This window comes from Rana temporaria, chromosome 3, assembly GCF_905171775.1.
Source record: "Rana temporaria chromosome 3, aRanTem1.1, whole genome shotgun sequence".
Taxonomy (NCBI): Eukaryota; Metazoa; Chordata; class Amphibia; order Anura; family Ranidae; genus Rana; species Rana temporaria.
Window position 1 is genome coordinate 132,946,483 of NC_053491.1, and position 27,017 is coordinate 132,973,499.

At 41.7% G+C, this 27,017-nt stretch overlaps 1 protein-coding gene across 1 annotated transcript in view; it reads left to right on the forward strand.

Moving 5' to 3' along the window:
* Window positions 1-27,017, forward strand: part of PCLO (piccolo presynaptic cytomatrix protein) — a 398,487-nt gene that overhangs the window by 32,315 nt on the left and 339,155 nt on the right. The window contains exons 2-3 of the mRNA XM_040343440.1: window positions 2,168-2,176; window positions 20,106-21,399. Coding sequence (XP_040199374.1) covers window positions 2,168-2,176; window positions 20,106-21,399 — 1,303 coding nt within the window. The remainder of the gene's footprint in view (window positions 1-2,167; window positions 2,177-20,105; window positions 21,400-27,017) is intronic.

Here is a 27,017-nt window from a genome sequence, read left to right on the forward strand (position 1 = left end):
CTCCCACGTGAGTTGGAGTACTATGTACAATCACTAGAGAGCCGAGGCACCTATCAGAGATGAATACTGTACATTACCCCAGTCTCCAGCAGCACGAAAAAATGAATCCTTCAGCCACGCTGCTGGTAGCCTGCGCACCGACACCCCCCCTCCCCCCTCTACCTCGGCGGGCTGTACTGTAGCAGAAAGCAAACTTGTCACAAGCCCAAGCAGCTGCAGTACAAGTTGTCTTGAAGAGATCACAAAAGCTTCCTGCATGCTGGGACGGTGGCGGGATTACTGAACATGGGCTCTAGGCTACGGCTGGAGCCGTAACCTAGAGCCTATGTTCAGTAATCCCGCCACCGTCCCAGCATGCAGGAAGCATAACAAGTGTGATCTCTTCGCGCAGACAACTACTGCAGTTGCTCGGGCTTGTGACAAGTTTGCTTTATGCTACAGTACAGCCCGCCGAGGTAGAGGGGGGGGGGGGGGGGTCGGCGCGCAGGCTACCAGGCTGAAGGATTAATTTCTCGTGCTGCTGGAGGTGGAGCGGGGTTTAGCGTGGCAGCCGAAAATCGGACGATTTTTTTACAATAATCGGCCGATGCCGATTTCTTAAGAACGGCCAAATATCGGCCGACCGATATATCGGTCTACCTCTAATATACATAAATATATATATATATTTTATTTATATATAATATATTTTTCTACCTGCATTAAAATGCTATTATTAAAGTCATTTTTATATAATTTGTTATTTATTAGTAAAAAAAAAAAATGTAAACCCTAAAATATGGTTTTACCCATGTACTGTTCTATTACAGTTATACAGGGTTTATATTTATATACTTTATTAAAAAAAAAATGTAATGATTATAAATGTATTTTTCATTTATAGCTGCATTACATATGTGGGATTCCATTCATTTACTATACACCATTCACATTTAAATAGGCACATGTATGAGCTTTAAATATTGATAAAAACAATGTTTTTTAATAATTTGGTTAATGTATTATGTTTGGTGGGAATGTAACTTTATTATTTTATTAATATGTGGTGTATAATGTGTGCTGATCCGTGTTCAACCTTTGTATTTTTCACTTCCTCATACTGCTGTAATCCCGCTACATCACGCGAGATTACAGTGAGAGAAGCCGTTCTCAGGAGTTTCCAGCCATTTGTAGATCGCTCCTCATCTCAACATGAGAACCGATCACCAGAGCTTCATAAACAGGCACTCAGAGGAGAGCGATCTCCCCTGAGAATGCCTGAGAACTGAATAGCGGTATTTTAGCGCACTTTCATAAAAGGACACCTACAGTATATGTACATAGAATGTATATTAAACATGTTATTTACCTTTAAATGCCACTTTTGATTTTTGTAGCAGAGGAGAAATGGGCTAAAACAAAAATCAAGTGTGCTTTATAATATTGATGATATTGGTTTTACCAAGCACTTGTACATTTACAGTATGAGTTATGCCTCGTACACATGATCGATTTTCCCGACAGAAAAACTGCCATGTTTGCTTTTGGACGGGAAAACCGGCCATGTGTATGCTCCATAGCAGTTTTCCCGACGGGAAAACTGGGAGCAAAAAAATGAGAACTTGTTCTCTTTTTTCCCGCCGTGTTTTTTTTGCTTGGCAGTTTTCCTATGGGAAACACTGCAGTGGAGCATACACATGGCCGATTTTCCCGATCAAAGTTGTCATGGCAGTTTTCCTTTCGGGAAAACTGGCAGTGTGTACATGGGAAAAGCAACCAAGCAGGTTCTCGGTTTTCCCGGCAGACTTTTGACCGCCAGGAAAACTGATCGTGTACGAGGCATAAGGGTCTAACTTTTTCTGGTGATAGTATATAGGGTTTGCTTCCACTTTAATTCCTGCTGGGGACTGAAATTTTGCATTTTTTTTTCTGTCTAAGCTGCTGTTGGGTTTAAATCTGAAAACTTTGCGCAGTTCAGCTAGAGAATAAGTGCAAAAGCAATGCATGTTTTTATAATGAGTATTACAAAGTCTATTAAATACATAAATGATCTGCCCGATCAGGTTTCTTTTCCACCCATGTATAACTCCACTATTTTTTAATGAGCTTTGGGGCAGAGATGTCAGTACTGTTTTGCAAATCACAGTAGATAAATGCCACTGATTTGAAAATTACATAGGACTTGAAGTTCACCAAGGTATACACATAAGAACTGAACAGTTCAAATGATGTGTTTTGATTTGTGGATTTGTGTGTGTGTTAATATTTAAGATAATAGACTAAATTAAGCTAGCAATATCTTTTAATATGAAATGATGAGGCAGGCTAAATCTTTAGCGATTAATAAAATTACATGGAGCAGCCAGTAGTGCTGAACACGCTTCTTGTTGCATTATAACTGTGTTATTTTAAATATGAAATTAGCAGTGCCTATACCAATATGTTTTTCTTAATATTCAATATTTAATGAATGGTGTCAGGAATGCATTTGTGTATTGAGCTCTCTTTTGTTCTTTATTATTTTACTAGTACAGAAATTAAGAACAAATTGATATCTACTTGTTTTTCATTTGAGGTGATAGCATTTTTATAAGCACTAATACAGCCTACTATAAATGTAGTGATTTATTTTGTAAGAAAATAAGTAAAGCAGACTTCCGGGCTCACCATTTTTCCACTACTTGTCTTAATGGTCTGCACTTCTGCTTCTGATCCATACAGGGATTCTTGGTTTGGACACTACATCCAGACTTTGGGGCAGATCCACAAAGATCTGACCCGGCGCATCGTATCCGAGATCCGCTATGCCGCTGTACCTTACCTGGCTTTAAATCGAATCCATAAAGAATTTGCGCCATAAGTTATGGCGGCGCAGTGTATCTCAATCGGCGTAACGGCGCGGAATTCAAATCGCCTATTAGGGGGCGTGTTTCATTTAAATGAAGTGCGTCCCCGAGCCGAATGAACTGCGCATGCGCCGTCCCTAAATTTCCCGCCGTGCATTGCGCTAAATGACGTCGCAAGGACGTCATATTTTTTAACATAGACGTGAATTACGCCCATCCCGATTCACGGACGACTTACGCAAAAAAATAAAAAATTCTAAATAAACGTGGGAACGACGGCCATACTTAACATGGCAAGTCTAACTATACGCCGCAAAACAGCAGCTTTAACTATACGCCGGAAAAAGCCGTCTAGAGACGACGTAAGAGAATGCGACGGCCGCACGTACGTTCGTGGATCGTCGGAAATAGCTCATTTGCATACTCGACGCGGAAAACGACGAGAACTCCACCCAGCGGATGCCAAAGTATTGCATCTAAGATCCGAAGGCGTACAAAGCCATACGCCTGTCGGATCTAACCCAGATGCCGTCGTATCTTAGTTTGAGGATTCAAACCAAAGATACGACGTGGGTAATTTGAAAGTACGCCGTCATATCAGTAGATACGCCGGCGTACTCGCTCTGTGGATCTGCCACTTTGTGTTTACCAGTGTCACCCAGTCCCTTCCTCTGTAGGCTAGCTGTCAAAAAAAAACAACTGTAGTCTAGCCACTTGCCACAAAATCACGTACTTGTACGTGATTCAGCTTCTAATGGTTGGACCGGGGTGATGCCTGGTACTGTTTTTTTAGAGCCGACGGTCGGTTTCTTGTAATGTTAACCAATGTGGCTAAGCAGCTGCTCGATTGTTTTTACAAGCAGTGGGAGGGGACGTCGTCCCCGCCTCATTCCGTGACTCACCCAGGCTCTCCTGTCCCACCGGGAGGCCCGAGCGACCAGCCGTCACGTCCGCCGGCTGGCCAGAGACCCAAACAAAGCCAAAATCTATTTTGATCCTGTCTCTGATCTAGTAAACCGAAAGTGACGTCATGACATCACTTCCGGTTTACTGGAGCCTTAAAGACACCAAATAAAAAAAAATGCAATATTCAAAACAGCTAAACTTCGCGTCTTGAATGCTTTTAAGTGCAAAGGAGGGATTTGGGGTCTTGTAAACCCCAAATCCCTCCAAAAAAATACCTGACACATGACTTTTGCTGTAACAAGAGATGTTTACATTTCTTGTGACAGCAATAAAAGTGGTATAAAAAAAGGAATTAAAGGGACAGTGTAAAAAAATACGTATGCATTCACAGAAGCGAATGCATACGTAAGTCGTGCCCGCAAATGTAAACAGTGTTCAAACCACACGGGTATCGCCACAATCGTTAGAGCAAGAGCAATAATTCTAAACTAGTAACTGTTAAACAAAATTCAAGTATCGCCTATGGAGATTTTTTAAAGCGGGGGTTCACTAGTACATAACACTTTTTCTCCCTTAGATGGATGCTCGTTTTGTCTAGGGGAATCGGCTAGTTGTTTTAAAATATGAGCTGTACTTTACGAGATGCATCTTCTCCGCCGGTTCCGGGTATGGGCTGCAGGACTGGGCGTTCCTATTTTGATTGACAGTGTTCCGAGAGACTTCCGACGGTCGCATCCATCGCGTCACGATTTTCCGAAAGAAGCCGAACGTCGGTGCGCAGGCGCAGTATAGAGCCGCACCGACGTTCGGCTTCTTTCGGCTACTAGTGACGCGATGGATGCGACCGTCGGAAGCCTCTCGGAAGACTGTCATCAAGAAGGAACGCCCGCTCCTGAAGACCCATACCCGGAAGCGACGGAGAAGATGCATCTCGAAAACGGTAAGTACAGCTCATATTTTAAAACAACTAGCCGATTCCCCTAGACAAAACGAGCATCCATCTAAGGCCCCATACTCACGACCAAACATGTCTGCTGAAACTGGTCCGCAGGCCAGTTTCAGCAGACATGTTTGGTCGTGTGTGGGCGCGAGCGGGCCGAATTCCAGCAAACATTTGCCCGCCGGGCCTTTTCCCAGCGGACAAATATTCCTGGACTTGTTTTAAAACAGTCCGCTGGAATCCTGCCCGCTCGGACATGTACGGTCGTCAGTACAGACCTACCGTACATGTCCAGGCGCCCGCCGTCCCTCGCATGCGTCGAATGACTTCGACGCATGCGTGGAAGCATTTTAAAGGCGGGCCGCCCACGTCGCTGCGTCATTGTCGCGGCGACACCGCGTCATCGACGCGGCGACACCGCGGACACGCCCCGCGTATTGTTTACGCGCGGACTTCTGTACGATGGTGTGTACAACCATCGTACAGAAGCCCTCTGGCAGACATGTATGGTGAAAACGGTCCGACGGACCGCTTTCACCATACATGTTTGTCCGTGTGTACCCGGCCTTAGGGGAAAAATTGTTTTATGGGTGAACTCCCGCTTTAAGTACTGATGTTTTTTAACCGTTCCACGAGTCTGCATAATTTTAAAGCATGTTAGGTAACTATTTACTTGGTGTAAAAAAACTTTTTTTTTTAATTAATGAACGTGTATTTGTTCCAAATAAATTGTGTTTAAAAGACTGCTGCGCAAATACAGTGTGCCAAAAAAAAAATTGCAACAATCATCATTTTATTATCTAGGGTCTCTGCTGAAAATATATATTTATAGGATGCATTAAGGGGAAAAAACACAAACCTTTACAACCCCTTTAAGCTTAGACAAAAGTAGTCATCAGTAGCCATAGACCATGTGATATAGGCTGCTTAGGGTGGATGCTGGATAACAGCAACTTTTTCATTTTTTTATTCGCACAAAGACAAATCACCTATTTTAGTAAAAATAATATTGTGGGTTTTTGTAATGTAAATATGTTCTACTGGCAAAAAGTGAGAATTTTAATGATAAGACAAGTTAAGCTGCTTTTTAGAAAGAGTATCACCAAAAATCAATGTACTTTTACTAGGTCATTATACAGTCATATATTTTATTTCTAAAAATAAAACCAAATTGCATAAATACAAGCACAGAGATGATGTTATTTATTTTGGCTGTATTCCCATATAGCCAATTTATTCATTTAAATCATAATAAAATTCAAGAGAAGTATTTTATTCAGCATGCAGTAGAACTCAGTAAAATGTTGGAAAAGAAAGGCTATGGCAAGGGTGAGATAAAACATGCTTACTTTAAATCATGTAGCCAGGATAGGAAGGATTTAGTAGGAGATGGGGGAAAAAAAAAAAAACAGGGTCTATTTTTCTTTTCATGTAGGTTCTCTCTGATGGCAGAAAGAATTACACAAAGTAATAAAAAGAACCAACATATAGTTCAGCAGGATAAAGTATTAAAGGGCAGAGCAGTAAAATGTCCATTGATTGCATTTAGGTAGTATAAGGCAATTAAGGACTATTTGGTGAGGAGTGATTTTGAACTTGAAAAGAAAAAAAAGAAATCATGTACCCTAAAGGGAATTATTGCTGTGAGTCTTAGGCCTCGTACACACAATAGGTTAACCAGAGGACAACGGTCTGATGGACCATTTTCATCGGTCAAAACCGATCGTGTGTGGGCCCCATAGGTTATTTATCCATAGGTTAAAAAAAAGCCAACTTGCTTTAAATTTAACCGATGGATTCCTAACCGATAGGTCAAAACCGATCGTTAGTAGGCACAACCATCGGTTAAAAATTCACGCATGCTCAGAATCAAGTCGACGCATGCTTGAAAGCATTGAACTTCGTTTTTTTCAGCACGTCGTTGTGTTTTACGTCATCACGTTCTGACACGATCGTTTTTTTAACCGATGGTGTGTAGGCGCGACGGACCATCAGTCAGCTTCATCGGTTAACCAATGACAACGATCCTTCAGACCGTTCTCATCGCATGGACTGATCGTGTGTACGAGGCTTTACACTGTATGTATCCATATGATAAAAGTAACTAAGTTTGGATGGATATGTGCATTGCATATAAGAACTGATCACTTGATGCACACAATACTTGGTTTAATGCATTATGTGCCCTTGTGGTTATTACTATAAAAAACTAAGAATGTTGAAGGATTGCATTCATGAACTTTTTTATTTATTTACGGTTTATGGTGAGATTGCAATTAACAAAAACAATGGCTGCAACATTTGACCTACAAGTTAAATCAAGATAATTATACAGTATGTTAGTATAAGCTGAGAGAAACCTAGCAGTGCTGGATCTAGTGGTGTACATTAATAAATATTTGAAAAGATGGCAATCAGATTAGTAAGTAGAAAGTAAAGGGAAGAGGGGAAGGCCTTAATTTTAAGATTAAAGCGGAGGTCCGCACACCGCTGCAAAAATTAAAAGCCAGCAGCTGCACATACTGCAGCTGCTGACTTTTAATAATCGGACACTTACCTGTCCTGGAGTCCAGCGATGTCAGCACTGCAGCTAATGTTTCCATCAGCTGTTGGGTGCTGCCGCAGCCATTGCGAGTAAGGGAAGTACAGCTTTACGACGTCACGCCAGAAACCCTACTGTGCATGCACGAGGCTCAGCTCCTCTCTCCTACTGGCCCGGCGGCTGGGGAAGGAGGAGGAGGAGGGAGGAGGAGGGAGCCTGGGCAGTGACGTCAATACCTGTGGCTGAGGCTCCCAGAAGAAGGAACAGGATACCTGTGAAAGACATGTATCCTGTCCCCCCCGAAAGGTGCCAAATGTGGCACCGGTGGGGGGGGAGGATTACAAGGAGCGAAAGTTCCACTTTTGGGTGGAACTTCGCTTTAACACGTGTAATTCAATTCAAGAAAGGAGTGGAATGTCGATTGTAGGATGATTGGTTAGGAGTCTGAGTAGATACCATTGAGTATGTTGAAAGCATTTTCATTATAGATTATTGAGTTGCTATAGGCAAGGGTGAATGAAAGATGTGTACACTCAAATGCTGAAGACATTTTAAACCCCTAATTCCTTATGCAAGAATGTTTCCACCCATTTCATGGGAATAACATAGGATAATTTAACTATAAATAAAGAAATGATAGGGGTTTATGGGTAGATCCATTTATGTAAAATGGGCTTCCCTGCCACAAAGGATATCCTAGTAAGCAGTTGCTTACAGCTCCTTAAAGCGGATCTCCACTCTAAAGTGGAGTCCCGCTGATCGGCACCCTCCCCCCTCCGGTGTCACATTTGACACCTTTCAGGGGGGAGGGGGTGCAGATACCTGTCTACAGACAGGTATCTGCACCCACTTCCGGCCCTACGATACGGGCAAAAGACGGGTTTTTTCTTCGCTTCCCGTCCGTCCCCCGTTGTATGCTGGGAACACTCGGCTCCCAGCACACAGCGGGAGCCAATCGGCGGGCGCAGCGCGACTCGCGCATGCGCCGTAGGGAACCGGGCAGTGAAGCCGGAGCGCTTCACTTCCTGGTTCCCTCACCGTGGATGGAGGGGGGAGCAGCAGGGTGACGAGCGATCGGCTCGTCATCTGCTGCGATCACCGCTGGACTCCAGGACAGGTAAGTGTCCTTATATTAAAAGTCAGCAGCTGCAGTATTTGTAGCTGCTGGCTTTTAATATATTTGTTTAGTGGCACATCCGCTTTAAGAATGTAATGCCCGGGAAGTTATTTAGGCCAGAAAGAGCCTATTCAAGAGTTAGACATAAGTAGTTTACCAGGTATGTGGTAGCATAAAGTACTACAGTGTTCCAAAAAATGTCTAATCCAGGGGCATGCCAAGAAAACAGATCCACATCTAATTGTCCACATTTCAAGCAGCAAGACAAGGTGCTTAGGCCCATAAGGAATGATGCAGAGATACAGTATATAAGAGTGATGGAAAAATTGAAGCATCATTTCACGGTACATTGTGGCTTTGATCGTGCCCCAAGAAAAATGCAGCAATTTTATGAGGGTATTAGCCGAAACCATTGGAAAATTCTTTGTCCAATATTCATGAAATATTGAGATCTTTTGAAACTATGGTAGAATCAACAAAATGTATTAACCATATTTAAAAAAAAAAACTAATGGGGAAGTAAAAACTGAAAGAAAAGGAATTAAAAATAGGGCATTGCTAAGTGACCACTGGACGATACACTATATATACCAAGAGTATTGGGACATCTGCCTTTACATGCACATGAACTTTAACCACTTAACACCCGCCTGCCGTCAAATGACGGCAGGCGGAATGCTCTATTGTCACGTCCTGTCATTTAAAGCATCTAGGGCGCGCGTGCCGCCGGCGCGTCACTGGGAACACAGTGCGCGTGCCCGGTGGCCGCGATGGGCGCTGGGCACCCGCGATTGCCCAGTAACTGAGCAGGGACGTGGAGCTCTGTGTAAACACAGAGCTCCACGTCCTGTCAGGGAGAGAGGAGACCGATCTGTGTCACCTCCCCCAGTCACCCCCCTCCCCCTACAGCTAGAACACACCCAGGATAAACATTTAACCCCTTCTCCGCCCCCCTAGTGGTTAACCCCTTCCCTGCCAGTCACATTTATACAGTAATTAATGCATATTTATAGCACTGTTCACTGTATAAATGTGAATGGTCCCAAAAATGTGTCAAAAGTGTCCGATGTGTCCGCTTTAATGTCGCAGTCCCGAAAAAAAACACAGATTGCCGCCATTCCTAGTAAAAAATAAATAAAAAATAAATCATTATGTCCCCTATTTTGTAGGCAATATAACTTTTGCGCAAACCAGGTTATTGCAATTTTTTTTTTTTACCAAAAATATGTAGAAGAATACGTATTGGCCTAAACTGAGAAAAAAATATATATATTTTTTTAAAAAATGGGATATTTATTATAGCAAAAAGTTAAAAATATTGTTATTTTTTTTTTTTCAAAATTGACGCTCTTTTTTTGTTTATAGCCCAAAAAATTAAAAACCGCACAGGCGATCAAATACCACCAAAAGAAAGCTCTATTTGTGGGAAAAAAAAGGACGTCAATTTTGTTTGGGAACCACGTCGCACGCCCACGCAATTGTCAGTTAAAGCGACGCAGTGCCGGAAGCTAAAATCTCATCTGGGCAGGAAGGGGGTGTATGTGCACAGTAGGCAAGTGGTTAATGGCATCCCAGTCTTATCCATAGGGTTTAATATTGAGTTGGCCCACTCTTTGCAGCTATAACAGCTTCAAATATTCTGGGAAGGCTCTCCACAAGGTTTAGGAGTGTGTCTATGGGAATGTTTAACCCTTCTTCCAGAAGCGCATTTGTGAGGTCAGGCACTGATGTGGACAAAAAGTCCTGGCTCGCAGTCTGTGCTCTGATTCATCCCAAAGGTGTTCTATGGGGGGGAGGTCAGGACTCTCTGCAGGCAAATCCTCCACCCCAAACTCACTCATCCTTTGAATTATTTTAACTTCATTCAGGAGCAGAGGAATGTATGGAGGCATCTTAATGGCAGGCAAGCCCAGAGTGAAGATGGATCCAGCTGCCTTGAAAAAGCATGCACTTTGCACAATAAAAATTCATTGGCTATATGTGTTTTAATTGTTTTTAGCCTTTAGAATTCATGACTAAATAAAGCAGAGTAATATGCTGTAAGTGCCCTGGACTTTGTTTTCATGGATTGCTGTAATGTTGTTTGAGGCTATTTTCCATATGCATAGCATATGACTTCAGTAGACCTACAATATACAGCTAAAGTGTTTGTCAGTTTAAAGTACTTTCAATTTGCATGCATATATTTTTCCGATTGCTTCACTTAGTTTTATCCTTGACAGACCACTAATAGTTCTCCTTGAAATCTATTGCGTTTACAGTTATGTAAACTAAACTTAATTTAACAATTACCATTATTTTAGCATATGCAATGTATTTCTCATGTACTGATATTTCTTTTTCACTCTTTATTAAAAAAAATAATTCCAAGGACATATCAATAAGGCTGGGTTCACACCTATGTGAATTGGATGCAGGTTTTCCCCGCATCCAATTTGCATAGCAGGAGAATGTGACCGTCTCTCTATGGAGCCAGTTCACATATCTACAGGGGTGGCTGTGGAGCACACTGCACAGAAACCATGTGCACCTTTATCTCTGATTCAGGGCCGTATTCAGGCAAATATTTGGCCCTGATTTGTCCCTGGACCGGAGAATGGGGACGCACAGCGTTTCTGTGGGATCCACAGCCGGTTCCAGTGTGAACCAAGCCTTAATGTTTCATATATACATCATATACAGTATTACAGAAGTCAACAGAGCAATAACAATTGTAACATCCAATAAATGAAATGCATTTCTACTAAGACTATCAAAAGAAGATCCACCTTCCAGTTCTTGTAAATTTTTCAACAGGTTAATAGGAAAGTAGTAGGTACAGCAACAGAGAAAAGGAAAACAGGGTCAATGAATGTGAAATAAAAAATAAGTAGCACCTAGAAACTAGGGAGGTAATATAAAAATGTCACAAGTATGGGGAAACTGCCTGGAGTGGGGGAGGTCAGATATGGGCATCAAATTAAGGGGAGGGAAAGGGGTAGGAAAATAGATAATTATTAACCCCCTTGGCGGTAAACCCGAGCGTGACTCGGGGTTGGTTTTTCATGTTAAGATCGGTATCCCCGAGTCACGCTCGGGGTGGACGTGCAGAGTGTGCAGCGGCGCGGCTTACCTTCTCGCTGGATCCGCAAGTTACTTACCTTGTCCCTGGATCCTGCGATGCCACCCCGCTGTGTGAGCGAGCGGGACCTCCTCGCTCGATTCACAGTGTCCCCGTGTGCCGCCGATCTCCGTTCCCTGTGACGTTACGACGCACGGGAGCGGAGAACGGCGCCAAATTCAAAAAAGTAAACAAACACTTTACATACAGTATACTGTAATCTTATAGATTACAGTACTGTATGTAAAAAATACACACCCCCTTGTCCCTAGTGGTCTGCCCAGTGTCCTGCATGTACTTTTATATAATAAAAAATGTTCTTTCTGCCTAAAAACTGTAGATTGTCCAAAAGTGTCCCTTTATGTCAAAAATGGTTTTAGATCAGCTAGAAAACAGCGATAATATATTATAATCACTTGCAGAAATGTGCGATAGCGATTTGTGGGGAAATTCGTCATAAAAAAAAAATAATAATGACAGCGACAATTCTGCAACTGAGCAAATTTCAGTGATTTTGAGTTGATTACATTATTGAATAATTTTTATTATAATTATATTATTATTTGTTATAATTATTTATAATTATTTATTATATTATAATTTATAATTTTGTTTTAAAAAAAAAATCATACCCGGGATGCCTACAAGACTCTTGCTTGGTCAGATTTAAGTGAGTTATTTCTAAAAATTACAGGCCTACAGTATAAAACGCCAAATTTCCTTGCAAAATAATTGTACCGCTTTTGGTACGTAATTCCAGACAGAATCATACCGCCAGGGAGGTTAACTAGTTTTTTTTAGTAGCGTAGGGAAAGGTTTGGAACCCATTTAGATTTTTATTGCTCCCTGTGTCTCTGTGACAAATTTTGTTTTTACTTCCTGTCTAGTGAAACAGTTGTACCCATCACAGTAAATGAGGATAAATCTCTTTAATGTAGAGCACTATGAATCCCAGCTGGGCTTTTTTCCTCCGCTAACCAAAGCTTTAGGCCCCGTACACACGAGGGGATCTCTGCTGGAAACGGTCCGCCGGACCGTTTCCAGCGGAGATTCCTCCTCCGGATTTTGATCCGATGGCTTGTACACACCATCGGATCAAAATCAGCGCGGAATACATCCGCGGTGACGTGTCGCGCCGTCGCCGCGACGACCGGATCTATCTGCTGGAACTGATCCGCGGATCAATCCCAGCGGATAGATCCGGTCGTGTGTACGAGGCCTTCCTTTTAAAGTGGTTGTAAAGGCAAAAGTAAAGGCAATGTTGCAGGAGTGTCTCGGCTGACCAGGACTCCTCTTCTCATTGGCTGAGACAGCAGAACTGCGCCATTGGCTTCCACTGCTGTCAATCATAATCAGTCAGCCAAGGAGGAGAGAAAGGGGGCAGGGCCAGGCTCTGCGTCTGCTTGGACACAGGAAGCTGTGGCTCGGTTCGGGTGCCCCCATAGCAAGCTGCTTGCTGTGGGGGCACTCAAAAGGAGGGAGGGGCTAGAAGCACAGAAAAGGGACATGAGAAGAGAAGGATCCATGCTGCTCTGTGCAAAACCCATGCACAAAGCAGGTAAGTAAAACATGTTTGTTATTTTTAACTAAAAAAACAAACAAGACTTTAAGATCACTTTAAGGACTTTCCATGCCCACTTTTATTAAAAGAAAGTTAAAAGAAACACAAGAGTTACCCTTTCAGTGCTGCTGCTCTGGTCTTAGTCCCAAGGCAATGACTACAGTATAATGAAAATATAAAGCGGCTAGTGTGAATGTAGCCTAAAGTTTATATAAGGAATGTGGGTTTTAAAAGCAGAGGTGTAAACTAGGCTCTGGCATTTTCACTTTTTTAAAATGTAGAAGTGCAACCTATTGTTTGAATTACTAGTTCAATACCTATGATAATTTGCATAATTAAGGATTAGGCAAAGTTCTAGCAAAAGAAATACTGCAATTTTTCACAAACAATGGGACTTATTTTCTAAAGGAATATTCACTGAATTTAGTAAAGATGAAGCTGTGTTCGTGTGCTAGTAAAAATAATGTTTTATTTTTATTATTATTTTCCTCACACATGATTACGTATTCAAAGAACACTTTGACATTCAAAGGGACACAATTTCACTTTGCTTAAATATTTTACTAAGAGAACAACCTTTATTCCTTTAGTAAATCAACCTTACAGCATACTTTAACCACTTGCCCACCGCAGTACGAGAATATACGTCCTCGACTTTGTGTGGTGATATCTGAATGATGCCTGCAGCTACAGGCATCATTCAGATATCACCGTCTTCAGCCGGCGATTCTGTGCACAATAAGAATGATCAAAGCGGCAGTTCCGCCGCTTGATCGTTCTTATAGGCAGCGGGAGGGGACGTCCCCCCCTCCCGCCGCCATCCGGTGCTTCTCTGGGCTCTCCCTTGCCATCGGGGGCCCGGAGAGCGAATCGGCCGGCGCTCGCTGAAGAACCATAGAGATGACTGGTGACCAGTCATCTCTATGACCGTCGGAGGCCCGGGCGTTATGACGTCACGCCCGGGACCCGGAAGTAAACAAAGCCGCAATCGCGGCTGTCGGTGTGAGATTGGTGAATGTTTTTTCACCGATTTCATGCTTGTAAGCCTGGAGGAGAGATGTGGGGTCTTATTGACCCCACATCTCTCCATAAAGAGGACCTGTCACTGTGATTCCTATTACAAGGGATGTTTACATTCCTTGTAATAGGAATAAAAGTGATAAAAAAAATAAATAAAAAATAAATAAAAGTGTAAAAATAAAGAAATGAAGTAAAATAAAAATAAAATGAAAACATTTTTTTTTTAAAACACCCCTATCCCCGGTAGCTCGCGTTCAGAATGAACACGCATGCAAGTCCCGCCCACATATGTAAACGCCATTCAAACCCAACATATAAGGTATCCTCGCGTGCGTTAGAGGGTGTGCAACAATTCTAGCACTAGACCTCCTCTGTTACTCGAAAATAGTAACCTGTAAAAAAATTTAAAGCGTTGCTATGGAGATTTTGAAGTACCGAAGTTTGGCGCCATTCCATGAGTGTGCGCAATTTTAAAGCATGACATGTTAGGTATCAATTTACTCAGCGTAACATCATCTTTCACATTATACAAAAATTGGGCTAACTTTACTGTTGTTATTTTTTAATTCATGAAACTGTTTTTTTTCCCAAAAAAAGGAGTTTGAAAAATGATTGCGCAAATACCGTGTGAGAAAAAAAGTTGCAATGGCTGCCATTTTATTCCCTATGATGTCTGCTAAAAATATATATGTAATGTTTGGGGGTTCTGATTAATTTTCTAGCAAAAAAATTGTGATTTTTACATGAAGGAGAGAAGTGCCAAAATAGGCCTTGTGGTCAAGTGGTTAATCTCTGGTGACAAACAAACCTCCCACCATGACTTTACTAGCCATTTTTTAAATGTATTAATACTTTATGTACATGACATTTACTTGTTTGTTGTTGAATGTTCATTCTTAAATAATAGTCATTTCTAGTTCATTACATTAGTGTGACTAAAAACAATGAGAATCTTTTAATTATAGATTAGTGCACAGTGTTTGCTTCTACCACATACATTTTCAAATTAGTTTACTTGCAGTGGACCTGAAATACTGACAGAATGTGTACTTAGGATTTCACAAAATACTAATGCATACATATGTCCCCTTCATTCTTTATACCAGAAGTGGAATAAACCTTTCGAAAATTGTGAATAGTCCTCTTTTTTTCTGAATGTGTCAATAATTCTACATGATTTCTGTGCACTTTAAATACGAAAAACGTGGTATCAGCAAAGGTCTTGCTTCTATTCCTGTGGTATCCCTTTCTACAAGTTAGTATTATCAAAACAGAGACCAGATAGACTTGATTAAAAATTGTAAAAGACAATAGTATTTTAAATCACTTGAATAAAATCAATACATATCTGCTTCCTCCTGCTGGTACTTATGTTCATGGAACCAAATTGTAGGTCATTCAACAAAATGATATGGGAAAAAGCATTTAAAAATCTCAGTCACTACAGAACTCACACTCCTTTAGAATTCATGGTAGTCTTTGGTTTTTGGCATCACCATTTTTTGTTTTTCACTGTGTGTATAAACATCACTATCTAAGATTTGTCAGTTTCCACTTTCAAGATCTGCAACTTCCCATTGTACCGTTGTATAGACAGTGCCATCCAAGATAAGCCAGTTTACGCTTTCTCCGTGTTGTATTGAAAACCCCATCTGAGATCTCCTAGATCTCGCAGTGTGTTTGTGGTGTAGACGGCACATCCATGATCTGTCCAGTTTGCACTTTGCCGCTGTGGTATAAACGGCTCCATTTGAAATTTTCCAGTTTCCACTATAGGCTTTTTGTATAGACACTACAATCTGAGATCTGTGAGCTCCCACTTTGTGTTGTGGTATTGACAGCACCATTCAAGATCGGCCAGTTCACACTTTGTCTTTTTGGTATTGAAAACATCACATAGACAGCACAATCTGAGATCTTGGAGTTACTACTGTGAGTAACTTGTATAGCGCTACAAATGTGAACTAAATCGCCTCAAGGCGTTGTATTCAATGTCGTCGTCCAGAAACCTTCCCACCTTTCCACTATATAATGCTCCATCAGGGTTTTTCCAGTTAATTTTTAGCCCTTTTGGTACAGACAGCTCCATCTGAAATCTGCAAGTTTCCACTGTGGGCTTGTATGGACAGCACCATCAGAGATCTGCTTATTAACACGTTGTGCTTGTGGTATAAACACATTTGAGATTACTCAGTTCCAACTGTATGCTTGTTTCATTGGCATCACCATCTGAGATCTGCCAGCCCATACTGCATACTTGTGGTATAGAAAGCACTGTGTGCTTTTGGTATTGACAGCCCCATCAAAGATCTGCCAGTTCACCCTTTGTTCTTGTGCTACGCATAGTGCCATCTACGATCTGCCACAGATCTTTCCACAGTGTTCTGTGGTTTAGATGTCAAAAGCCATTTTCTGGCATCTGCATGCATATACTTTCTCCTTGAGAGTTCCCTGTTTGTCTTAAACCCTAAGGTGTTTTATAAAGTAAACTGCAACCAGAGTGTACATGTTTATGCTTTTTTTCCCTCCTCTTCCTGCCTCTGTAGAGGAAGGCACATGTATTGGAAATGGACAACATTACAATGCAATCTCTGGTCGCAGGTTCCTTATTATAGCACCCAGGATTTCTGGCTGTCACGGTGCTCTGAAAAGAAGATATAAGCATGTATAAGCACATGGAGTTGCCTATTACCAAGAAAAGGAGACAGTTTACCAATCCTAAATGACCCCAAAGGTATCTTTTAGGTTCTAAGAACTTCTAAGAAGATAATAATATCTTTGTATTTTTCTGTAAAGGGTTTTCTTATTTTAAGTATTATTCAGTTATTGAACAATTTAAAATGTTTACATATTTAAGGATTTTCTTATTGATGAGGACTGTAAAAATAACATTTTGAAAACATTTTAGTCAGGTAAATAGAAAAATATGAATATTTTGCATTCTTATTTTGGCCCAGCAGGTGGAGCTTTAAGCTCCTTGTGAAGTTTTTAAGGCTGTGAGTTTGCTTTATTGCTGTAAAGCATGTTGTTTAAACATGTGTGAATTAGTCACAGCTCTGACTACTAACAGTTACCCCCATTATACTGCTTAATATGAAGATTCAGTCAGGCAACACAACAGGCAACGTTTGCTGCCTTGTCCCTTTAGCTAATCCTCAATGCTCAGGAAATCCTTTGTTGTGTATTACATGTGAAAATTAACAAAACAACAGTTAAAACATGTATAAACTAAAAATAAAGTTATCCAAGACCATTGCAGTTTCCCGTTAAAAATCCTATGTATGTCTGATTTAAATCAAATCTATTTAAAGCACACAGCCTATGCGTGTTAGAAAACAAAAGCTTACTTAATATTTTACTACGTTAGAAGTTTAGTTCAGACTGGATTAAATAATTATTTAATGCAAATACTTTGGACTCAGCCTTGCTAGGCTTTAGGCTTGGCTGGACATGTGCTTTTTACTGATAAAGAAATTGCTATAGCTTGTTTTTGATGATGATGCAGAGCAAATGAAGTCTTTCCACAAATGCCAGCAATACGTTGACTGTTTAAAGATTAGTTGAATTTGCTGGTGCTACCATTAGATAGCTATGTATTGCAATTTCTGGTCAGTGATGCCTTCAAATTTCCATTAGCGTAATACAGTAAAACAGGGGAGTGAATGTCTAAGTTAATCCAAAAGGAAATGTGAGTCTTTATTAGTTTTCATGAAAATATATTCAGCATGAAGGGAAACAAAACTGCAACCAATGGGCTATGTTTATTTTTTTAGGATTTATTCAATGTACAATGCAGAAAAAAAATGTGTAGTAACCTAAAACAGCAAGACAGAATAAACTTTACTAGGCAGACCAGTACAAGATGAGTTCTGACTGATTGCTTTTAGTATCGCACTCTACAATTTGCAGCTTGTACTGCTATATATATGATATATAATATGTCCTTATATTTGTAACTGGGCTTTTAAGAACTACTTTATAGTACTCCATAAAACTATACTATTTTTCATTTAAAAAAAGGTGGAAACTGTAATAAAAAGCATACAGTATGTTATGAAACATGACAATACGATGAGAAAGAATTGATTAAATCAATGATATGATAAGCACTTGAACAAACAGAATTAGCCTTGCAGATTTAAAGTTCCAGTCTACACAATACTGTACTAGCATTTCAGTTTTGACATAATGCTTCCCCTCCTTCTCACCCTTCAATGTTAACTGTAAAGATAGACAAGTTAAAACTAAGGTTAAAACAGAGTTCCATCCTTTTAGTGTTTATTAAAAGTCAGCAGCTACAAAAAATGTAGCTGCTGACTTTTAATAAACAGACACTTACCTGCTCCTTGGTCCAGCAACGCGGACGCTCAGAGCTCCGCTCCTCTCCCCCCCTCTCTGGTCAGCGCCTCCATTCATAGTGTGGGCACCCGGCCGTGACTCACTTCCCATGAGTGGACAGGTGATCTCCTGGGACCTGTCCCTGGAGATTGCCTAAAGGGATGGGCCGCCTAAGGTGAGAAGAGAAGTCGCCGAGGCGGTCCCTGGGTGGAAGGAGGAAGTGGGGCAGGAAGTCCCACTCATACCGAAGACCCCATCCCCCCCCCCCCCAAAAAAAAAATACATGCCAAATGTGGCATGTAAGGGGGCGAGGAGTGCTGAAAGCGGAAGTTCAACTTTTGGGTGGAACTCCGCTTTAAGGTGACTAGCAAATGTAGAGTGCTGTGACTACTGGCACAGTGGGGGTTATTTACTAAAGACAAATCCACTTTGCTCTACAAGTGCAAAGTGCACTTGAAATTGCACTGAAAGTGCACTTGGAAGTGCAGTCGCTGTAGATCCGAGGGGGACATGCAAGGAAAAAAAACAGCATTTTAGCTTGCACATGATTGGATAATAAAATCAGCAGAGCTTCCCCTCATTTCAGATCGACCCCTCAGGTTTACAGTGACTGAAATTCCAAGTGCACTTCCAGTGCAATTTCAAGTGTACTTTGCACTTGCAGTTTGCACTTGTAGTGAAAAGTGGATTTGCCTTTCGTAAATATCCCCCATTGTGTTAATGCTGCACAGTACCCACTATCGCTTGCCACTGCCAATATACTGTCCCTTAGATAATGTCCTTTATATCTCCCCTTGTAACAATCTCACACCCCATAAGCCTCCTAAATGTGATGTATTGCTGTTTGTGTCAGTATTGGAGAGATTGCTCTTGATTGATTGATTCCCTTCTCCTGAGGAGAGATCTCCCCAAAAAGGACACATACAGCACTAAAATCCCAATAGAGGTTTTACCTCTTCACTCACTACTAAAATAAAATAAAAGATTTGGGATGAAGTTTGACTTTAGAGTGACTCTGTATTCTATGGTTCAAGTTTTTACTCTGGTGACAGAGAGGGAACAAATATACATCGATCACGCACAGAAGGGTCACATGCTAAACATTCTTTAGCGACTGTACCCTTCATGAAAATTAAGTCCAGCGATGTGGTTACATTATGGTTTCAAGGTTAATATTATTTTATTTATTGGGAGCCATTGGTTTCAAGTTTTATGCTGAAGACATGGTCACTTTAACCCACATTTTCCATCCCTACCTAACATCTTTTCAGTTCCTATGCACGTTCCTCCTAAGAACTCATTGTCTCCCCATAGTTTGTGCTTTCAGCAATTCTTCAACCCTCATTTGCTCTTTTTATCTCAATATTTAGACCTCTCACTTGCAGAACTTTCACATTCATTAAAAAGCACACACATAAAACAGAAGTATGCTACCATTTCTTATAAGATCTCTGAACCTTCTGCCTAGAATAGCAATTATTAAAATAAACTCACCCTCTATTTGCTTATTTTACACAGCAGAGAAAGTACCATGATGACTTAAATGGCTGGGTGGGGTACAGCCAGGAATAATAGGAAAACATCTCACTACATTAATCACTAAGAATCATAAATATTTATGAAGTCAGTTGGTGATTCATCCAATTACTACTAAGAAGTTAGTTTTGAAAAAGGGTTAAAAAAAATCTATTTTAAATTATTTAAAAAAGTAAATTTAAGTTTATAATAATATGCTTATTTTTCTCTTATACCACAGGAGTCAAAACATGGACACTTCTCAGTCACCAAGACAACCAAGTAAACCACCTGATCCAGGGCCAACTGGTCTTAGTAAAAGTAGGACTGTAGATGCTTTCAAAACAGAAATGAGAACACAACCACCTGGTCGAAGTCCTTCAACTCTGAGCTTGAAAGAGCCTAGAACCAGGCCAGATACAAAAGAGGAACAGAAGACTGGGATGATGAGTGGTTTTCTCTCAGACAGTAATCCAATAAGCATGGTCTCCTCCGTAGTTACCAAGTTTAATCCATTTGAGACCAAGCCTGATTCTGCAGCCCACAATGAAGATTTAGTTAAGAAATCAAAGGAAAGAGAGCATGAAAATAAGGAGCACCTTATAGGAATTAATAAACCCAGACCTCAACCACAGAGGTCACCGGTACATGGGCCACAGCCTCAAGGACTTGCTAAACCCACAATAGCTGCTCAAGAACACCCAACTAAATCTACACAACAGCAGTCTGAGACAAAAATAGCATCTTCACAACAGAGTCCTGCAAGGACGTCCACACAGGTGTCAGATGCCACAATATCACTTTCACACACTCCTATCCTCAAAGAACCTTTGCCTGAAACTGTAAAGCCTATGAAACCTTTAGTTCAAGAGCCAAAACATTCTACCTCATTGTCCCAAGTACAAGGATCTAAAAGAGAACCAGAAATGCAGGATCATTCTGCTAAAACACCACGTCAAAGTTTCGAAAAGCAGAGTTTGCAACAATCAGAGATTTCTAAATATACTGATATGTCAAAAATGCCACAACAGATGTCAGAACATGAAAAGCAACCTACACAGACTCATGGTACCGCCAAACCAAGTGCACCACAATCTGGACCTGTAAAACCACAGCCACATCCAGTGGTTGCTGCTTCAAGTACTCAGCAGCAGGCAACTTCTGTGAAACAACCTCCACATCAGACAGGTCTTCCCAAACAAAGTCCTGTGTCACAGCAACAAAAACAGCAAACACCACCTATGTCAACAATTAAACAAATGGTCCAGAAGCCAGAGCCTATCACTAAAAAGCCTGCCCTAGTAAAAGAACAACCACCACATACAGAGGTTTCTGAAATGAAGGCAGAATCTAAGAGACCACAGGACAATAAAACGCAGATGTCCAAGACAGAAGCAAAGAACATGTGTCCTCTTTGTAAGACAACTGAACTCTTGTTGAGCTGTAAAGAAAAGCCTAATTTTAATACTTGCACCCATTGTAAAACTGTTGTATGCAGCTTGTGTGGTTTCAATCCTAATCCACATATAACTGAGGTAAGTGATTATCCAGGTGTTCTTAATAGATACTCAATGCATGTAAAGGAAAGATGTGGGCCAGATTCAGAAAGAGTTATGCCGGCGTATCTGTATGCAGAAAACAAGATAAGCCGGTTTGCAGCAAAGATCTGACAGGCGTAATTGTATTACACCATCGGATCTTAACTGCAATTTTAAAATGGCCGCTGGGGGCGTTCTCGCTGATTTACGCAGAGAATATGTAAATCAGCGATATACGCCAATTCATGAACGTACGCGGGCCCGACGCAGTCACTTTACGCCGTTTACGTAAGGGTTTTCCCGGCGTAAAGATAAAGCAGCCCAAAGCAGGCGCATCCTATGTTAAGTGTGGACGTCGTGACAGCAGGAAATTTGAAAATGTTTACGTCGTTTGCGTAACTCGGCCGTGAATGGGGATTTACGTTGATTACGTTCACGTCGAAAACACCGTCATAATTCGGAGCATGCGCACTGAGATTTTTCTAAGGCCGGCGCATGCGCAGTACGTTCGGCGCGTGGACGCGCCTAATTTAAATAGGAGACGCCCCCTACCCGCCTATTTTGAATTAGGTCGCCCAATTTACGCTACGCCGCTGTAACTTAACACGCAAGTGCTTTGTGAATACAGCACTTGTGTGTTAAGTTGCGGCGGCTTAACGTAAAAAAGAAAAGTTACGCCGCTGCAACTTTGCGTGCGGCTTTCTGAATCTGGCCCATAGAGTTTATAATAAGTATATATATTATATATGAGATTGGGGGATCCCTGTGGGGTAGGTTTGAATGGGAATTGGCATACTGGTATGTTTTTAAGTTATGTATAATAGATGATTCTTTTTGGGAACATGCCCGCTGTTAATATTCTTGCTATTTTAAAATACTATTGCTCATTTGTATACTTACCCTACTGCATATATTTTACATAGCTACTGCTCATACAGTATATAGACAGATGTTGCTGGAAACAGGTTAGGGAAAAAACAGGTACTGTATATGAATATAAAGAGTGTCTTTGTTTAGTTATAATCACTAAAATGTTTTTTATGAAAATTTCAACGTGGGTTCTATGCTCCTCCATCATCGTTCATATCATTGTCCACTAATACACCATTGGTTGGGGGCTCCTATAAGCAGTGTATCAGGATGTACTCATGTCAGGCATAGAGGTGCAAATTCCCTGTCTTTCCCAGCAATTGTTGCTGTAAGGAGAACTTTGCAAACTATGGGATGATGTCACAGGGTCAAAAAGTGAAATATCTAAGAAAAGTAGAAAGGTAACACAGGATAAAGAGAAGTGTTTGGGTATGTTTATATTGGGAGCCTAGACTTCAGCTTTAAAATTATGAAGAAATTATGTACAAAACCTCTTTACAAGTATTTACCTCAGAGGTCTGTGAAGGACCCAAGTCAATCATTTAACAAATGCTACGGTAATACAATTAAGGTTTTTATATTTGCACAATGCTTAATCCTCAGCATCTGAATTGCTTTTCTGAAATCATGTGACCGTTGATACTCAAATAAATAATTATCAGCTGGCCAGTTAAAACCTAGGAATCCATAAATTACATAATTTTAGTTAATTAAATTAGCTGCAAACTATACATTTTAACCTGCAGAAAGCCGTTTAACTAATTAACACACAATCCATGTGTGTAATGTTTAAAAGCTCATCTGGCAACCTTAACCCAGTCTATTGGCAGTGAAGTTATAGCAATGTTTTGCACTAAACTCCTTTTAGCATTTTTCCTAATTAAACTTGGCTTGTGCTGCATCAAACAACTGTATTGTAACAAAGCTTCCATTACTATAATTTACAACTTGCAGACCATTTGCCCTGTACATTTATTTGGGTTAACTGATTGTTGTTCATGTAAATGCATAAAGAAATGATTTCTTCCATTTTATTAGTAAGTGAATTAATGTTGGCATCAGGTTTGCCTGGAAAATTCCATGAATACCCTGGCTACAGAGAAAGTGGTCACTTTCAGCCTGCATAATACCAAAGACCTTTTTATCTTTTGCTTTGTTAGCCTGATTCACTCTTTTCTCTAACTTCCTTACTTACCGTTTTTTGATTCTTTTATGTTCTTTTTAAGAGAGGGTTATAACCCGTCAGATTTTTTTTCCTGACGGGACACAGACAGCAATAAAAACTGACAGAACTAAACTAAAGTTTAATTATACTTTAACTTGCAATTAAGGCTACATATAGACATGAGGTGGTGTACAATTGCAGATTACTCAGAACACCCATGTGTATATGTTTATCTGACCTATGGAGCATACGGTGGGAGTAATAGCACATTCCTAAAGTCAGCTTATCCCAGGGAAGAGGGTAGCTGGAGGCCAAGAAAGCCTAACTTGGCAATCTTCCCCTAACAGTTATCTAGGAGTATATAAAGAAGAAGGTACATAAAAATAATAAGCTGATGCGCATGCGCGAGAGATCCAATATGGCCGATTGAGCCCGGACCTCCGCGCCACCTCAGACCAACGGCACTCACAGCATCGCACAGCCCACCCCAGAAAGGCACACAGTTAGGGGATCGGTCCCCCCGAACAGTCAGGGAACACCCCCAGATGAGCAACTGGGCCACCCACCGTGATCTGGGACCGCAATTTGAGTCCTCCACCCTCATGCTTCCACCATGGATTTAGGCACTGAACACAGGAAAGTGCTCACCCCAGCCACTCTAATCTTCACCCCTCTATCCCATGGGAACTGTCAACAGGTGATGACACCCTCACCTACCTCCACAGAATCCCTTTTGGCCACACCATTGGAGATCAGGCTTTCTCCCCTGCAGGGCCTAACAGGCCTTACTACAGTGGGTGACTGTGATATTGTGTTTTTAGCACGACAGCATCACGCTGATTCTCGGCGACATGGTGCCGATATCTCGCACTCGCTGGAATAGACAAAGCACATTCCAACGTGCACGTCATAGAAGCGACGGGGATCCGACTTGGATTCCCGCCAATTCTAGCGTCGGCATTTGGTATGCATTCCTGAGGGAGAACTCCACGGCAAATTTTAAATAAAAAAACGGCATGGGTTCCCCCCCCCAGGAGCATACCAGGCCCTTGGGTCTGGTATGGGTTATATAGAGACCCCCCCCTATGCCGAAAAACCGACGTAGGGGGTCCCCCTACAATCCATACCAGACCCGTATCCAAAGCACGCTACCCGGCCGGGCAGGAAGGGAGTGGGGACGAGCGAGCACCCCCCCTCCTGAGCCATACCAGGCTACATGCCGGTCGGGTGCTCTGGGGCAGGGGGGCACACTGCGGGGGCCCCCCAACCCCAGAGCACCCTGTCCCCATGTTGATGACGACAGGGCCCCTTCCCAACAACCCTTGCCGTTGGTTGGAATATGAATAAGGGGGGCCCCAGATACCGGCCCCCCACCCTAAGTGAATGAGTATGGGGTACATCGTACCCCTACCCATTCACCTGCAAGCAAAGTGGTATAAACACAAATAAACAACACAGGGTATTAAAATATTTTATTAGTCTGCTCCGGAGGCCCCCCCTGTCTTCTTTAGCTCTTTCAGCAGGGGGGCTTCTTCTGCTCTCCGGAGGTCTTCTCCGCTCTCCGGGGGTCTTCTCCTGCTCTCCGGGGGTCTTCTCCGCTCTCCGGGGGGGTCTTCTTCTATCTTCGCCGCTCTCCGCTCTTGACTCGGTGCACCCCGGCCAAGAGCCCAAACCATATGGCAACCCACCCTGGAGGACACAAAAAGTCACAGGATTACCCAAAACATACTGTAGGTATAACATAGAGAAAATATGTGTAGCCCCTTTGGATACAGGGAGGTCTGAAAATAACAATTGAAAAAGGGAAAAAATTGCGCCAACCAATAATATAAACAATAAAGTCCTTTGTGTTCCCACAAGTGAATTAGAAAAAACGCACCATATTAGTGCATTTATAGCATAAGTGAATGGAAAAATCTGGTGTCAGAGTCCATAAATGATGAATCCAAACCAGACAACACCCGGTGTGAAGATGATTTTACAGTTGTGAACCGCCACCATATGGACTGAGGCTTACCGATAGGTAATTAAATAACAGCGTTATTTAAATTACAGCAGGATACTCCAGAGTGCGGGGTCACAGCTTGGGAAATACCAGGAATAAACCAGATCACGGCTCTTTAGGAGATCCACGGCGGGATACAGCAGGATATACTATGCAGTACTCGTCCTCATAACATCTCAACAGCCCAGTCAGAATGGTGAATATCTTGTTAAAGGTGATCCCAAGGTTGGAGAACAGGAGTATACCATTGAAAAGAAAGTTATAAGACAACAGCCAACTCCAACAGATTCAGAGGAGGAATTGAATGAAAAGAGACCATGATGAGTATTGATGAATGATTTTCTTTTTTCTGTTTAATCAGTATTTTCACCCTTTCGCTGCCAGAGCCAGTTTCGCACATATGTTGAAAGAATCATTTTAGGCCTAAATATTGGGTAAAACCCCAGCGACACCTGTGCAGGAGCAACACAACAATGACCAGTGGATGGCATGCAGAATTCTTTCAACATATGTGCGAAACTGGCTCTGGCAGCGAAAGGGTGAAAATACTGATTAAACAGAAAAAAGAAAATCATTCATCAATACTCATCATGGTCTCTTTTCATTCAAATCCTCCTCTGAATCTGTTGGAGTTGGCTGTTGTCTTATAACTTTCTTTTCAATGGTATACTCCTGTTCTCCAACCTTGGGATCACCTTTAACAAGATATTCACCATTCTGACTGGGCTGTTGAGATGTTATGAGGACGAGTACTGCATAGTATATCCTGCTGTATCCCGCCGTGGATCTCCTAAAGAGCCGTGATCTGGTTTATTCCTGGTATTTCCCAAGCTGTGACCCCGCACTCTGGAGTATCCTGCTGTAATTTAAATAACGCTGTTATTTAATTACCTATCGGTAAGCCTCAGTCCATATGGTGGCGGTTCACAACTGTAAAATCATCTTCACACCGGGTGTTGTCTGGTTTGGATTCATCATTTATGGACTCTGACACCGGATTTTTCCATTGACTTATGCTATAAATGCACTCATATGGTGCGTTTTTTCTAATTCACTTGTGGGAACACAAAGGACTTTATTGTTTATATTATTGGTTGGCGCAATTTTTTCCCTTTTTCTATTATTTTGTGTTAGATCACGCTATTGCAGCCTTCCCATTTATTCACTTAATTTTTGTTTGATTAGCGCAATTTTTTCTTCCTGAAAATAACAATTAGTGGTCATTTTAGTTATTTATATTAGTTTTTTTTTTCATTAACTGAATCAGAGGTGTTATTATATTATTATAGTTTTTGTTTTTACCTGAGTTCTTTAGTACTTACAGTTTTGGTGTCTTGCGCAGCGTCCATCGGCGGCCTCGTCGGGTCTGGCATCCGTCTGCGGCTGGTGTCCTCCTCGTCGGGTCCAGCGTCCTTCTGCGGTGTCCTCCCCGCTCGATCCCCCCTTCCCGCGCTGAGTTTGAACTACTGTGCCGGGATATACCGAGCGCAGTACACTCATGTATAGTCGGGCAGGCTCGGCTCCTCTCGCGGTCACGTCCTGTGCATCCTGTACGTCCAGGACGTGACTGCGAGA